This window comes from Vespula vulgaris, chromosome 6 (assembly GCF_905475345.1).
Source record: "Vespula vulgaris chromosome 6, iyVesVulg1.1, whole genome shotgun sequence".
Classification (NCBI taxonomy): domain Eukaryota; kingdom Metazoa; phylum Arthropoda; class Insecta; order Hymenoptera; family Vespidae; genus Vespula; species Vespula vulgaris.
In genome coordinates this window covers 1,974,532-1,987,383 of record NC_066591.1, presented here as the reverse complement: position 1 = coordinate 1,987,383, position 12,852 = coordinate 1,974,532, and the positions used below count along the sequence as shown (strand labels likewise).

Here is a 12,852-nt window from a genome sequence, read left to right as displayed (position 1 = left end):
AAATATATATTTTGTTATAAAATTTCTAAAACTTAATTTTTTTTTAAATATATATAATTTAAATAAATATATATATACATATATCGTACTTACATAAGTTCAGGGATGTCTGGTACGTTCACTTGAGTAGATAAAACTGAAATGAATGGAAGACATATTTGTCTTATAAGAACAGAGCCATCTGACGTTTATTATTTGAACTAAGAGATTTGTAAAGTACAAAGCACTCGTTTCGAAATGAAAGTTAATATATTATTACAAATTATTATCTTTTAAATCAAATATCCAAGTAATTTTGAAGAAATTTTCTAATAAATTTTATATACTAAATAATAATTTTAGAAATATCAATATTCGTTTATTATTTCAGACTAAATAAATTCCCGATTGTCTAAAATAGTATTTAATTTATGATAATTTTCAAAATTTATATTTCAATAGTAAAATTTATTTGATAGAATCAATCTATTGATTTAACGTGATATCAAGCAATAAATTTTTTAACACATACCTTTAAAAAAATTGTACTAATATCGCAAGTATCAGCTCCCTCTATTAGTTACATTTATGTGTTTAAAGAGATATTTATGTAAATTTATGTGAAGTTCATTGTTATAGTTAAATAAGTTAGCACACACACACATATATATATATGGATACATAAATATATAAAGAAAATTTGATATAACATATGAAAGAAGTTGGAGAAAGATTCTAACAATAACTTTTATTACGTAACAGATTCAATAATAATAGTCCTGAAATATATTTATTACAAAAGTTGAAATATTCTGATTATTGTTAATATACATAAGAAATGCTAAGACCGATGAATATGTTTCATTCATAATGAAAATAATATAAAGTAAAAGGATATATTCTTAATATTCAAAATAAATAAACGTGCTTCCATGTTAAATACTGACGGTAGTCTTTTAATATTTATTTTACTTAAACATAGTGCTATTATTATAGAAGCTGTGGTAAGCAACACGGGGCAACTGAAATGAAAACACTAATATATTTAAAACCAGTATCTTTATCCGATCAACCAACTATAAACCTTCGACTTGTCTTCAGTAACACGTATTAATCATTAATTCATACTTACAGAACTTAATAATAATATCTATCTTGCCAATTAGCAAATAATTATATATCATAATTATAATATGAATTGAAAAAAATCAGATTAAGTACAAAGAACAATGAGCATAAAAAATTATTACCATGTAACAAAAATAATTTTGTTGCAACATTAAAAAAAAAATTGCAGTACATAAATTTAAGGTATATAATCATTAGAATGATCTAATATAATGCAATCATCTTCATATTTGCACCTTCAATCGAAATTCTATATACGTTACTGTATCGTTTTTTCTTAAAATTAAACGCTATTAAAAAGAACCATAAATCAAAAGATTATAAATAAAGCATTTTTAAAGAACGAAAAAAAATTCAGATTTCGAAAGATATATATAAGAACCATATATATATATATACACATATATATGTACACATACATACATAAGTATATCTTCGTTATAATAAAAATATTGAACGAGATGAATTTGACTGACGTGGTTGTTACGATGAGACAACAACGTGAAAAAAGTAGTCCCATGATCGCATAGAACTACATCTACGAATTACCCCATTCTTACCTTTTCTCGCGATGTATAACTTTTGTAATGGCATAAAAATGATCGTATTTTTTTTTAACACTATCAAAAATAGCTGCAAAGTGTATGTAAAAAATATACACGCGCGTATGTATCGTCAGACATTTCGAGGAAGTACGTTGCCGCACTTCGACAAACGCTCGAATTTTTTCTCGAAAGTTCAATAAAACGAATTACCTTAAATTCTCGTACAGTTGGAAAACGTTGACAGTTACAAGACGTTCATTTATTTATCAAAAACAAGACAAAATATAATAATTTAACGTTTCAATGAATTTTTACAAACAGAGTACGCACTATTTATACGTCCATGTGCAGCCGATAGTTCCACGCTTTCGTGCGACCAACACAATTTTCGACCAATAGAATCGTTTTACGACATTGCCAAATTGTCTCTTCAAATCATATAGAAAACGTTTACAAAGAGTACAGTAATATGTAAAATTTCGAAAAATGCTGAATGGAGGAGTAGATTTCTTTGGCACGATATTCGATCTAATTTTATACAGAACGCGTTGACAAGAATATCGTTTTGTTATTATCGTTATAACCTCTAACGAAAGTGAGTCATTCCACTTACATTACTACGATCTTTTATTTATTTCTTAATCGTTTCCCATTCGTGTCCGACCGTTTATATCGATCAACGTAAAACATTATTGAATATTGATATAATTATTCGAAAGCATAGAAAAATCAGTCGATATCGTGAGATTCGATATAATCGCAGAATATTACGAAAAATACAATGTACGAAATTAATAACTGCTTCGACATCGTAGTTACGTAAACCTGTTTGTTTTTGCCTTACGTACGTTTAATATTTAAAGCTGCGTGTTATCATCGTGCAACAATGACAGAAAGATAATAAAAGCAATGTCGATAGAGTAATAAACGAATAATAAAGAGAAAATATATGATATAGCGCGGGGGAAAAAGGCACCTTTCGTGATGCCTTCGGTGTCGAGCTTGTATGAGAGCCGGCAACACTGTAGACGCTAAGACGCGGAACGTCGACCAATCAGAGAAAAGAACAGGGTCTAGGCGCGCAAGGTCGACTACGCGAAAGTCATTTGCTACGCGTTCGCCCAACACGTGCGAGCACAATTCTTCGCGCAGTGACCGTTGCGCGCGCGGCGTCCTCCCCTTCTAGCATTACTCCGCTCCACTCTCGTTCGACACGCACACGTCCATCGTCGGCGGCCCCGTATAGACGTCCTGTCGAGTTGAGAATCCGTTAATATCAAACCGATCGCCATGGCGGAAGAATATCTGTACGGTAAATATCGAAAGTCGAGAGAACGTGATCATCGTTCATCGTTTATTTCGACCCATTCACGGTTACTTTACGAGAGAAATATTAGTTATTCCATCGAGACGCCGGCTAAGACCTTTCGGCCATTGTGACGAGGATCCCTATTGTCCGCGAAAACTACGAGGGAATAGCGCGCGTTTATCGTTAAAACTTTATTATATATCTCGAATATCTTATTTGATCTATATCTTACGAATGATGTGCGAGGTTATGCGAGACATCTATTGCATTCGAAATTCGTGAACATCGTGTACTATCGTGATTTTTTGTGTTTCTTTAGGAATCGTCCTCGAGGGAGCGAACTCCACCGAGGTATGGGATCCCGAGCACAAGAACGACGATGCAGATGGTACGAACCAACATGGTTATGGAGCTGATCAGAAGCTCATCATCAAAATGGTAAGTCTTCGAGAATTTCGGAGATATAAGAGAAGGCGATACGCTTTCTCGCTTCCTCCCCCCCCTCTCTCTCACACACACACACACTCCATCTCTCTTTCTCTATCTCTCTATTCTCTATCTCTGTGTATGTATGTAACGCTCGTGCGTCGTGACTGTACACGACACACGTACCAACGTATTTTCACACGCCGAAACGTCGTCCTTGTCGATTATACGATATATTTTTTTTTTGGCTTTGTTCTAAACTCAAAGGTGATATTCATCCTAATTATAAATCGACGCATTTAAGCTCTTTCGTATTTTATGGATATTTTATATATCGCGTGCTTGAAATGTTTTCTTTCTCGATCGCTACAATTGCGTATGATTTTTTTTTTTTTTTTTTTTTTTACAAGCCAATTACGTTTCTGTCTCCTACGCGTGTCGTCACGTTTCTCGAACGAGAGAAGAACGTTGCCAATATATTCGGCGTCTTTCGTTATACCGATTTTTTTTCTTCTTTTTTTTTTCTCTCTCTTTTTGCCAGAGCGCGCTAGGCGCCTCCTGCAACGTTTTACGCGCGAATCTTCGATGTATTAAAACATAGGTGATAGAGAGGACGGAAGGAAAATTTTTCTCTTACGAATTCGATGCCTTTGCGATATAAATGCGCTTCAAGAGGTTTTACATACGTCTATCTTGAGATTTTTATCATTGTATTGATGGATCGAATATTTCTATCTGTATAATGATTCATCGAGCGTTTATGGACGATCGAATTTCATATTAAGCGTAAGAGATCTGAGACTACGAAAAGTCCCTATCTTTCGCGGTTAAAACCGCAATGCGTGCCTATCGTCGTTCTCATAACCTATACTACAGCGCTTTGATAATTTATTTTGTTTTATGGACCTCGATAAAATTTCTTATCGTTATACGATGGAATAATTTGTTTTTTTTTCTTTCTTTTTTTTCTCTTCGTTCGATGATTATTTTGCACAAAGTTAACTTTATTATATATTGAATTTTATCGCGTGAATGTTTAATGCTTGGCGCCATTTTTCCTTACAATGGCTTCGCCCTTCCCCCACCTCGCTCCAACAGGATCCTATTATATCGAAAGGGAGATTATAACGGAAATTTCGGTATGCAGGTAGAAATAGGGTTGAAGTTAAGTAGAAGATGCATTTGTCTAAACCGAATGGAAACTACAATGAGTTCTTGGCAGATGATCTTATTGTATATCATATTTTAAACAGAAGAGAACTTTAAGCAAATTTTTAATGTAAATACGTGGATGATCGTTATATTATTGATAAATTCTTAGTTGTGTATATTATTAAATATTATATGACAATATTTGCTTATATACGTTTTAGGCACTTTTAGGACCAGAAGCAAAGCCTGGAGAACTCAATGTACTACAGGTCGAAGCGATGGGACTTAAAGGACCTATCAAAACCCCTATCGCTCTTTTAGAGATGGGAAAGACAGCGCAAATTATTCTCGATCTTAGTTTTCCCGACCCACCAGTTACGTTTACCTTGGTTAAGGGTAGCGGGCCTGTTCACATAGTAGGGCACAATCTTCTTGGTAAGAAATAAGTGAAAAAATATTTATTTTGTGTATGAAGTTAGTTGAGAAGTGCGACATGTATGATTAGACGCCTTCTATCCTTAGAAGCATCTATGATATAATTTACTATTTATTGGTATAGCATTGTAATTATTTCAAAAATTTTTATTTGAGTAATTTAATTCATCTTGAAGAAATTATGATCGTATAAAATTATATAATATATGTGTGTGTATATGTATATATAATGATATATTTATTTTATTTGAAATTATATTTTGTTTGTAGGAACACATATGGAAGAATTTGATGATATGGATGAAGAGTTAGAAGATGAAAATATTGATGATGATGATGATGAAAAGGTATGAGAAAATAATTTAATTTTCATAATATTAATTTTATAGATTAATGATGCATGTGAAATTAAACACTTGTCAGAAAAATTGATCTGTGTAAATTAGGATCTTTGAGTTATTACCGAAAGGATAGACAATAAAGAAAAATCAAAAATTCTTTAAAAATATTAAACGCACATACGAGATATGGGTTTATGTTATCCGTGATGAGCATTATGCACTTATTTCACTTCCGAATCGTAAATTTGTTCTGCTTTTTTACGTAGCAATGAAAACAGCAATGTGTTGTAATATTATAAATACATTCATTAGGAATGCAATTTCAGGCACCACAAAAGAAACGAAAACATTCTGCAGAGGGTAGAAAAAATGGCACCAAACGTGCCAAGGTGGACGAAGCAGTAGACAAGTAAAAAAAAAAGAACATTTTCAAAGGCTAAAGTGTTTTAGTCTTTTATAAACAGAACTTCCATTAAAAGTATTTTTCAACTGTAAAGTGTATTACCTTAAAAGTATAAAAACTTCTTTGATGAAATCTTAGAAAGAAGGGTTGTTGCTTACGAAGTTACAAACCTGGATGTACCTTTTGCGCTTGTGTTTTCATTCCTATATATCTGTTGTTTTATTTTTTGTATAATAAACTATCCAATTTTAAAACAATTGCTTTTATTCACTCTTCATATATCCTTATTTAACGATCGTTAGTTCGGTAAGGTTAGTTTCTACGTAAGTTTTTGCAGGTGGAAACTGTTTCGTCAATTGAAAAGAGAAAAATGATGAAATAAGTGCTAAATGCTCATATTGTATATACTGGTGATATTTGAAGATGATATTTTAGATAAAGAGTTATTTCATTATTAATTATTTCTTTGGAAGGTATATAACTATCGGTAAAATAATGTACACATTATGTTCGAAGTTAATTTGGGATTAAGCCTCGATTAAGATTATAGAAAATTCAGATGAACTGAGATTTTTGTTTCTTTATAATGCAGGATCCCGATGATGAAGAGGAAGAAGAAGATGAACCTAAGAAGAAGAATGCCAAATTAACAACTGCAGCCAAATACAAAAATCAGGCTAATAAGAACAAGAAAAAATAAGCATGAGCCTTAACATAATGGAAACACAAAAACTCTTAAGTTAGGCTATTATGCGTAAGTCCATCAATTATCATCCGCATTTATGCGAATTTAGTATCGTTTCATCAGATTATCAGACGACACGTGTTGCGTTCCACGTTTCTAAAACACAACTGGACCAATAAAGTACAATAAGATAACAGTGTATCATGTATTCACAGAATGGTATCACGTTTTACTAGTCCACTTGTAATGAGCCATACACGGATTTAATTTAGCAGTGTAGTATTACCATTTAAGTAATGAATTTCCTTTGATTTTATATATATATATATGTGTGTGTATATATATATATATATATGGATATGTATATATATATATATTTCTTTTTTAACTGTCATTTTTTTGCTTCAATAGCAAATACATAGTTTCTCTGCTTGCCTTAAAGAAATATCCCTTATGCTGCATTGTACTAACTATATATGTATGATATATGGAGAAAAAAAATTGTTAATCAGAAATTATTTTTTTGACAAAATTTTATGAAATTTGAACTGCTAAGGGAGATCTTTAGAGACAAGTGGCTAGAAGCAATCCTTTTACTCATTTCATTTCTAACGACGTTGAACTTACATAGATGCGTTTAATGTTCTTTCCTTATTTGATACATGCAAACTATTAAAAAAAAGTTGTTATTTGAATCCGGAGGTTTTAATGACTGAGCTTTGTACGATATCATAGAGAGAAAGAAAAAAAAGGAGAGAGAGAGGGAGAGAAAGAAAGAGAGAGTGAATTAAAAATTATGCGGTCGTTCTTGGCCCAGTTGTTGTTCGTTAAACTTGTGGAAAGCACAGACGAACTTGCAGTGAAAGAGACGTACTTGTATTTCCTTTCTGTCTTCTCTGATACCGTGTTCACATAAATACACTTCCAACGATGCAAAAGAAAATATACTATCTTATTGTAGCCATGTAACACGATTCAGAAATAGTATGTCTTTTTAAAAAATTGCAAAGTTACTCTATCAGCCAGTGTAATTTATTATTTTCGTGTGTACAAGATGGGGGGAGAAAAGGGTAATAGTCAAGAAGAAAAACCCTTACACCACAGTGTCATTAATAATTGTTAAAAACAAAAAAAAAAAGAAAAGAAAAATAACATCGGAATATTACAAAAGGGAAAAAGCATATTCACGCGTCACCTCGATATTCATTCCATTTGATGAAAGATAATAGAAGAGGGAGTTACAGGTGTACTACACAGTGTGATGCTCTTACATCAGTATCATATGCAGAAGTATATGCGAAGGGTGTTTGAAACGCCCATGCGATTGATAGTAGTCTGTACACCTATTTTGTACATATACGATACACAATAAAAAATTTCACAACTTTTAATCAGTATTGCACGAGTAAAATTCATTCGAGTATACCTCCCCAGCAGTGAGAGTGTATGCTACTTTATATAAGGGAGCTTATTATCTAACGAATTTTTTTATTTGTGCGTGTGTGTATATATATGTATATATATATATATATATATATATATATATATATATATATATATAAAAGGAAAAAATAAGAGAAAAGAAATCAAACAAAATATAAAACGCGTTAATTAGCCTTCTTTTTGTATTTGTGATTGACCTGATAACGTGTGTTTTTAATTGCGATATAATTACGAAAAGCGGTGTTTGATGAAAGGAGCAGTTTCTGTAAAAAAAATCAGTGTATTACAGATGAAATAAACATTTTTCTAAAATAAATGAAGAAACTACCACCACAGTATAATTTTCACGTTCGTTACTCTCATGCACTTTTAGATAATCGTAAATTACAATATTTGTATCGGTATAATATGTATGTAATGCGTATGCTTCGCTCGAATGTCAATTTTTTTGTTATATTGATGAGAATGTCAGTTTGTAACCTTTTTTTTGAGATGTTTCAATTTATCTTCTCTTTTTATGTAAGAAGTGAAATGAATCTAGATCATTTGATTAATCTACATTCAAGATCGTTTTGAAATTTCGAGAAAGTGAACATTGAGAAGGAATTATTGATAAAGTTTTGCTGTTTAAATTGACAGCTATTATATGCAGAGTTCTCAATTAAATGGAACTTCTGGGTCTGATGTTACAGGCAATCGAATTTGTTCAGAAAATTCAGAATGTATTGCAGCGGAAAAAGAATCAAAGGCACTTCGTAAGCAAGTGAGTTGCAGTTTGTGATTAATCAAAACTATTAAACAAATTATACATTGTAATCTTAATCTTTACAAAGTGTTTAGTTGCATATTTATGTATTCGTGATCGAACCAATGATTATGAAAGTGGTCCAAGTCGTATATTTTTCATTTTGAAATATTTTTTAACACACTCGTATATAAATCATTCAAAAATTATTTTTCTGAAATGACGAACAGAAACAAATTTGTATATTTATTCTTAAAAATTAATTCTTTTAGATAATTAAACAATTTTAAGATAGCGTGCGACGAAACGCCCTGTAATAGCTCAAACGATTTACAATTATACAATTTTCACAATCACCAGCTTGTATGTATATGTACGTGTAAAACGAGATAGGAGATAAGTAAAACGTAAAGTTTTATTTAAAGGTAGCAAATTTAACAGAGACCATCGCCGATCTACAAAATAATATTTACACAAAAGATATTCAATTGGAAAACATGCGTAAGGACGGAGAAAGATTATCAACGGAATTGAAGAAGCAACAGAGATGTAATAGAAATCTTAAACGTAAGAATTATATATACATATATAAAGTTAATACGTACGATTGTCTACAGATATGGATTGAAAATAAAAACATTGAATTTCATTTTAGAACAGCTGGATGATGAGAGATATTTTTATCAGAGAGAGAAGGATCACTTTTGCGAAGAGATGCAACGTCACAAAAACAAATGTAGCAACAATGGATTGAAGTTACAAGAGCAACGATGGAAAGAATTGGAGGATATAAGAGACTCGTTGGATGAGGAAAATAAACAATTGCGCGAGGAGTTAGCTGAGAAGAGTGAGATCACATATAATTTGTGTATTAAATTTCTACGTATGAAGCATGCAAAGGACACGCTTAGACAAAAGTTTGATCAATTGCATCGAGAACACTTAAGAGTGATGGAAGAAATGATGGAGAAGCTCGACGAAGCTAGAGAAGAACTCAACGTGATTGTATCGGAGAAGTTTCAAGATCCATTGCCAGTTAACAAGGCTAAATTCTTGCAAGTAAATCGTTTAGGTTAATAAAAAAGATTTGTAATTTAAAGGATTTAAAGAAAATGATTTTTAGGTCGTACAAAGAAATACTCGATTGGTTTATGAAAATGCGACTTTGAGAGTACAGATTCAGCATCTCACGCAAAGTTTAAATAAATTGAAGAACTATACGGAGAAGCCTAAAGCGATTAAAGTTGATGCACGTATCATAGCAAAACTTGCTACTCAAAGTCGTAGAAGGCAAGATTCGGAAATAATTAGAAAAAGTATTGCGACGTAAGAACAAAATTGTATATTCTTCTTGTAAATTAATTCAATCGTTTAGTCCATCGATATAGATAAATATATAAATATTTTAGATCTTGCGTTACTCAACCTGTAACCGTATCGACCAGCAATTCGAGTACAAATAACAGTAGATCAGCTGATAAAACGACCAATGGAAAACTAGGCTCAAAGATTCGAGCTAAAGCTTGGGATAAGTATAAGTTTGTGACCGTAAAAGAAGACTCTCAAGAAACAAGCTCGACCAAATCTAAAATTGAACGTATAGAAGAAAATAAAGAAAAAATAATCGATCAAAATGATTCCACTTCTACGACCAGTACAGATAGTACAACGGAACATTTACAAAAATATATTGAAGTACGTGACGTGTGTACGAACACGTGACAGGAGAAGTGAAAAGTAGATGTTTCGTGATTTTAAAATCGATTATATCTTAGTGAGTCATGCTCGCTATTTCAAAAGGAACACGTATATTAACAAAATTTCCATTCCGTTGGACGTAAATATTTGTTTAAAAAAAGAAAGAAGAAATACAAAACGTACAGTGAAAATAATGAGAAAATGTACGTTTATAGATACGCTATATACGTTAGAGAGATCCTTGTTTTTTGTTAGTTAGAACGATACTTGGAAGAAACGAAAAGAAATAAGAAAGTTGGAAATAATTTATTTAATCTAAACGAATGAGAATATATTTATAAACGATTATTTTTATTATCTTTTTAAATCCTTACAATTTATTACTTTAATAAAATATAAATTGTAAATGCTCCAAACGTATGAATCTCTTATTTTGTTTCTATATATGCTTGTAGGCCACACGCGAGTCCAAAAGTTTTTAGGCTTATAATTTTACTATATAAAAAAGAAAAAGGAAACAAAAATGAGTGTAGAAATATTGATTGTTTAAAAATTATTTAGAAACTTTTGATCGACCTTGTATTTTGTGTCGCAGTATGTCAGCCGTTTTGTTTCTATACGATGTTAGATGTCACCTTGGTACAATGTCGACAGAGAAGGAGAGAGAAAGAGTAACAACAATAACGTTTGATTTGTTTCAGGTCACCTACCGACTGGTGAAAATATCAACTATGAGACTTATCTACAATCAGTCGTCATTGGAACGTTCATCGTGCTACGTCGGTAAGAAAGATCAGCGGGAGTCAATGGTAAATATTCCAAACAAATTTCAATAATATAGATAATACATAATATAATATATATATCCTTATAATATTAACAAAAATAATTCCATATATATATATATATATATATATATATATATATATATAATAAAAATGATCTATGATCTCGTAATACTCGTAATATTCGATCGATTATAATTGATATTAATATTAACGAAATCGACGACAATATTTTTTCGACAAATATTTACAAATACGACCTCCACAAAGAAGTCATTTCATTCATTAAGATATAACGCAGTACAGATAATACGCAGTAGAATATTTAAAACATATTTAGTCGGCGTATATACTCGAAAGCGTGCGATTCTGAAAGAATAATAATAGAGTTCGTCATATTTCATTGTTGGTTTGACGAACGATAGGACGATGGTTCTTTCATGGACGAAGGCTTTATTATTACTCGATTAGCTAATAAATTATCGGGATTTACGGATCTTATTTGTACGACAAAAGGATAGAAAGGAACTTTTTCACGCGTTCATGGTAGCTTCTAATGTCTCTCGTATTCGAATCAACGCAAAAGGCAAAAGGAACCGTACCAAGGAATCACTGTATCCTCGTCAACTCATAAACGTCATTACGAGGGACAACCTTGATTACGTTAGAACGACATTTTGCTTGAGAAAGAGAGAGAGAGAGAGAGAGAGAGTGGAAGGCCCAGAGAAAAGGACTTGCTCTCATTCTCTTTCTCTCTTTCTTCTCTTTCTCTCTTTCTTTCTCTTTCTCTCTGTCATTCTTACGTCGTGCCAAGCCGGTTCGAGACGAAGCCGGGTTTTAACGATCGGTCATTAAGTCGCGAAGAAAATTGAGACGTCCACCTCTCTCGGTGAGCTCATACCCAATTGAGTAGCGGCCTTAATACCCCTTATGTATTATCCGACAGGAGAGAGAGAAGCACCTTGTTAAACGGATCTCATCGTCTCTCGCCTTCGCACTTGCAGCTTTTTTTTCTTCTTTTTTTTTCATCTCTTTTTCGGTTTTTCTTTTCCTTTTTTCTTCGCCCGTCTACCTTCCTCCCACCCCTACATTCGTCGCTATGATAATTTTATTTCTTTTCTTTTTATGATTATATATACGTAAAGAATATGTTTCATGAGAAGATCGTAAAAATTCGATTTCGATATGCTTATATATATATATATATATATATATATATATATATATATATATATATATATAGCGAAATTTGTATTGAAAATTATTTGCGAACTTATTTGTTCAAACGGAACAATGGTAGATATTTTAGAAAAGAGAAGAAAGAAGAAGGAAGAGGAATAAGAAAGGAGTCTCTACGATAATTTTTTTTTTTTATAGTATTCAATCTAATTCTCCTCGATCATTAAAAATCAAAATTAGCGCTTGTCAATGGTGACTTTTATTATACTTCAAAAAATATGTTCGTAGAGATCGTAAAAATTTACTTTCGATATCTATAATGAAACTCGTATTGAAAATTTTTTACGAACTTATTTGTTCAAACGGAACAATGATAGATACTTTAGACAAGAGAAGAAGGAAGAGGAATAAGAAAGGTGTCTCCACGATAATTTATTTTTTCTTTTCAGCATTTAATCTAATTCTCCTCGATAATTAAATTAAAATTAGCGCTTGTCGATGATAATTTTTGTTATACGTAAAGAATGTGTTCGAAAATATCGTAAAAATTTAATTTCGATATATATATATATATATATATATATATATATATAACGAAA

At 31.6% G+C, this 12,852-nt stretch overlaps 2 protein-coding genes across 6 annotated transcripts; both read left to right on the top strand.

The window, feature by feature from the left end:
• Window positions 1-2,795: 2,795 nt before the first annotated feature.
• LOC127064756 (nucleoplasmin-like protein) lies at window positions 2,796-7,800 on the top strand. Of its 2 annotated transcripts, none has more exons than XM_050996278.1 (5): window positions 2,796-2,964; window positions 3,281-3,399; window positions 4,761-4,974; window positions 5,245-5,321; window positions 6,311-7,800. In XM_050996278.1, the coding sequence occupies exons 1-5, from the start codon at window positions 2,943-2,945 to the stop codon at window positions 6,416-6,418; spliced, it is 540 nt and encodes a 179-aa protein (XP_050852235.1). In that variant the 5' UTR covers window positions 2,796-2,942; the 3' UTR covers window positions 6,419-7,800. The 2 variants fall into 2 exon arrangements, with proteins under 2 accessions (XP_050852235.1, XP_050852236.1); XM_050996279.1 differs by lacking the exon at window positions 6,311-7,800 and adding an exon at window positions 5,642-5,975.
• Window positions 7,801-7,953: 153 nt separating this feature from the next.
• On the top strand, window positions 7,954-12,166 carry LOC127064754 (synaptonemal complex protein 1-like). Of its 4 annotated transcripts, none has more exons than XR_007781823.1 (6): window positions 7,954-8,609; window positions 9,017-9,158; window positions 9,247-9,650; window positions 9,715-9,917; window positions 10,001-10,365; window positions 10,991-12,166. XR_007781823.1 is itself a non-coding variant. In XM_050996274.1 (5 exons), the coding sequence occupies exons 1-5, from the start codon at window positions 8,493-8,495 to the stop codon at window positions 10,311-10,313; spliced, it is 1,179 nt and encodes a 392-aa protein (XP_050852231.1). In that variant the 5' UTR covers window positions 7,954-8,492; the 3' UTR covers window positions 10,314-12,166. The 4 variants fall into 4 exon arrangements, 2 of the variants coding, with proteins under 2 accessions (XP_050852231.1, XP_050852232.1); XR_007781822.1 differs by having other exon boundaries at window positions 10,001-10,492; XM_050996274.1 differs by having other exon boundaries at window positions 10,001-12,166.
• Window positions 12,167-12,852: the final 686 nt, after the last annotated feature.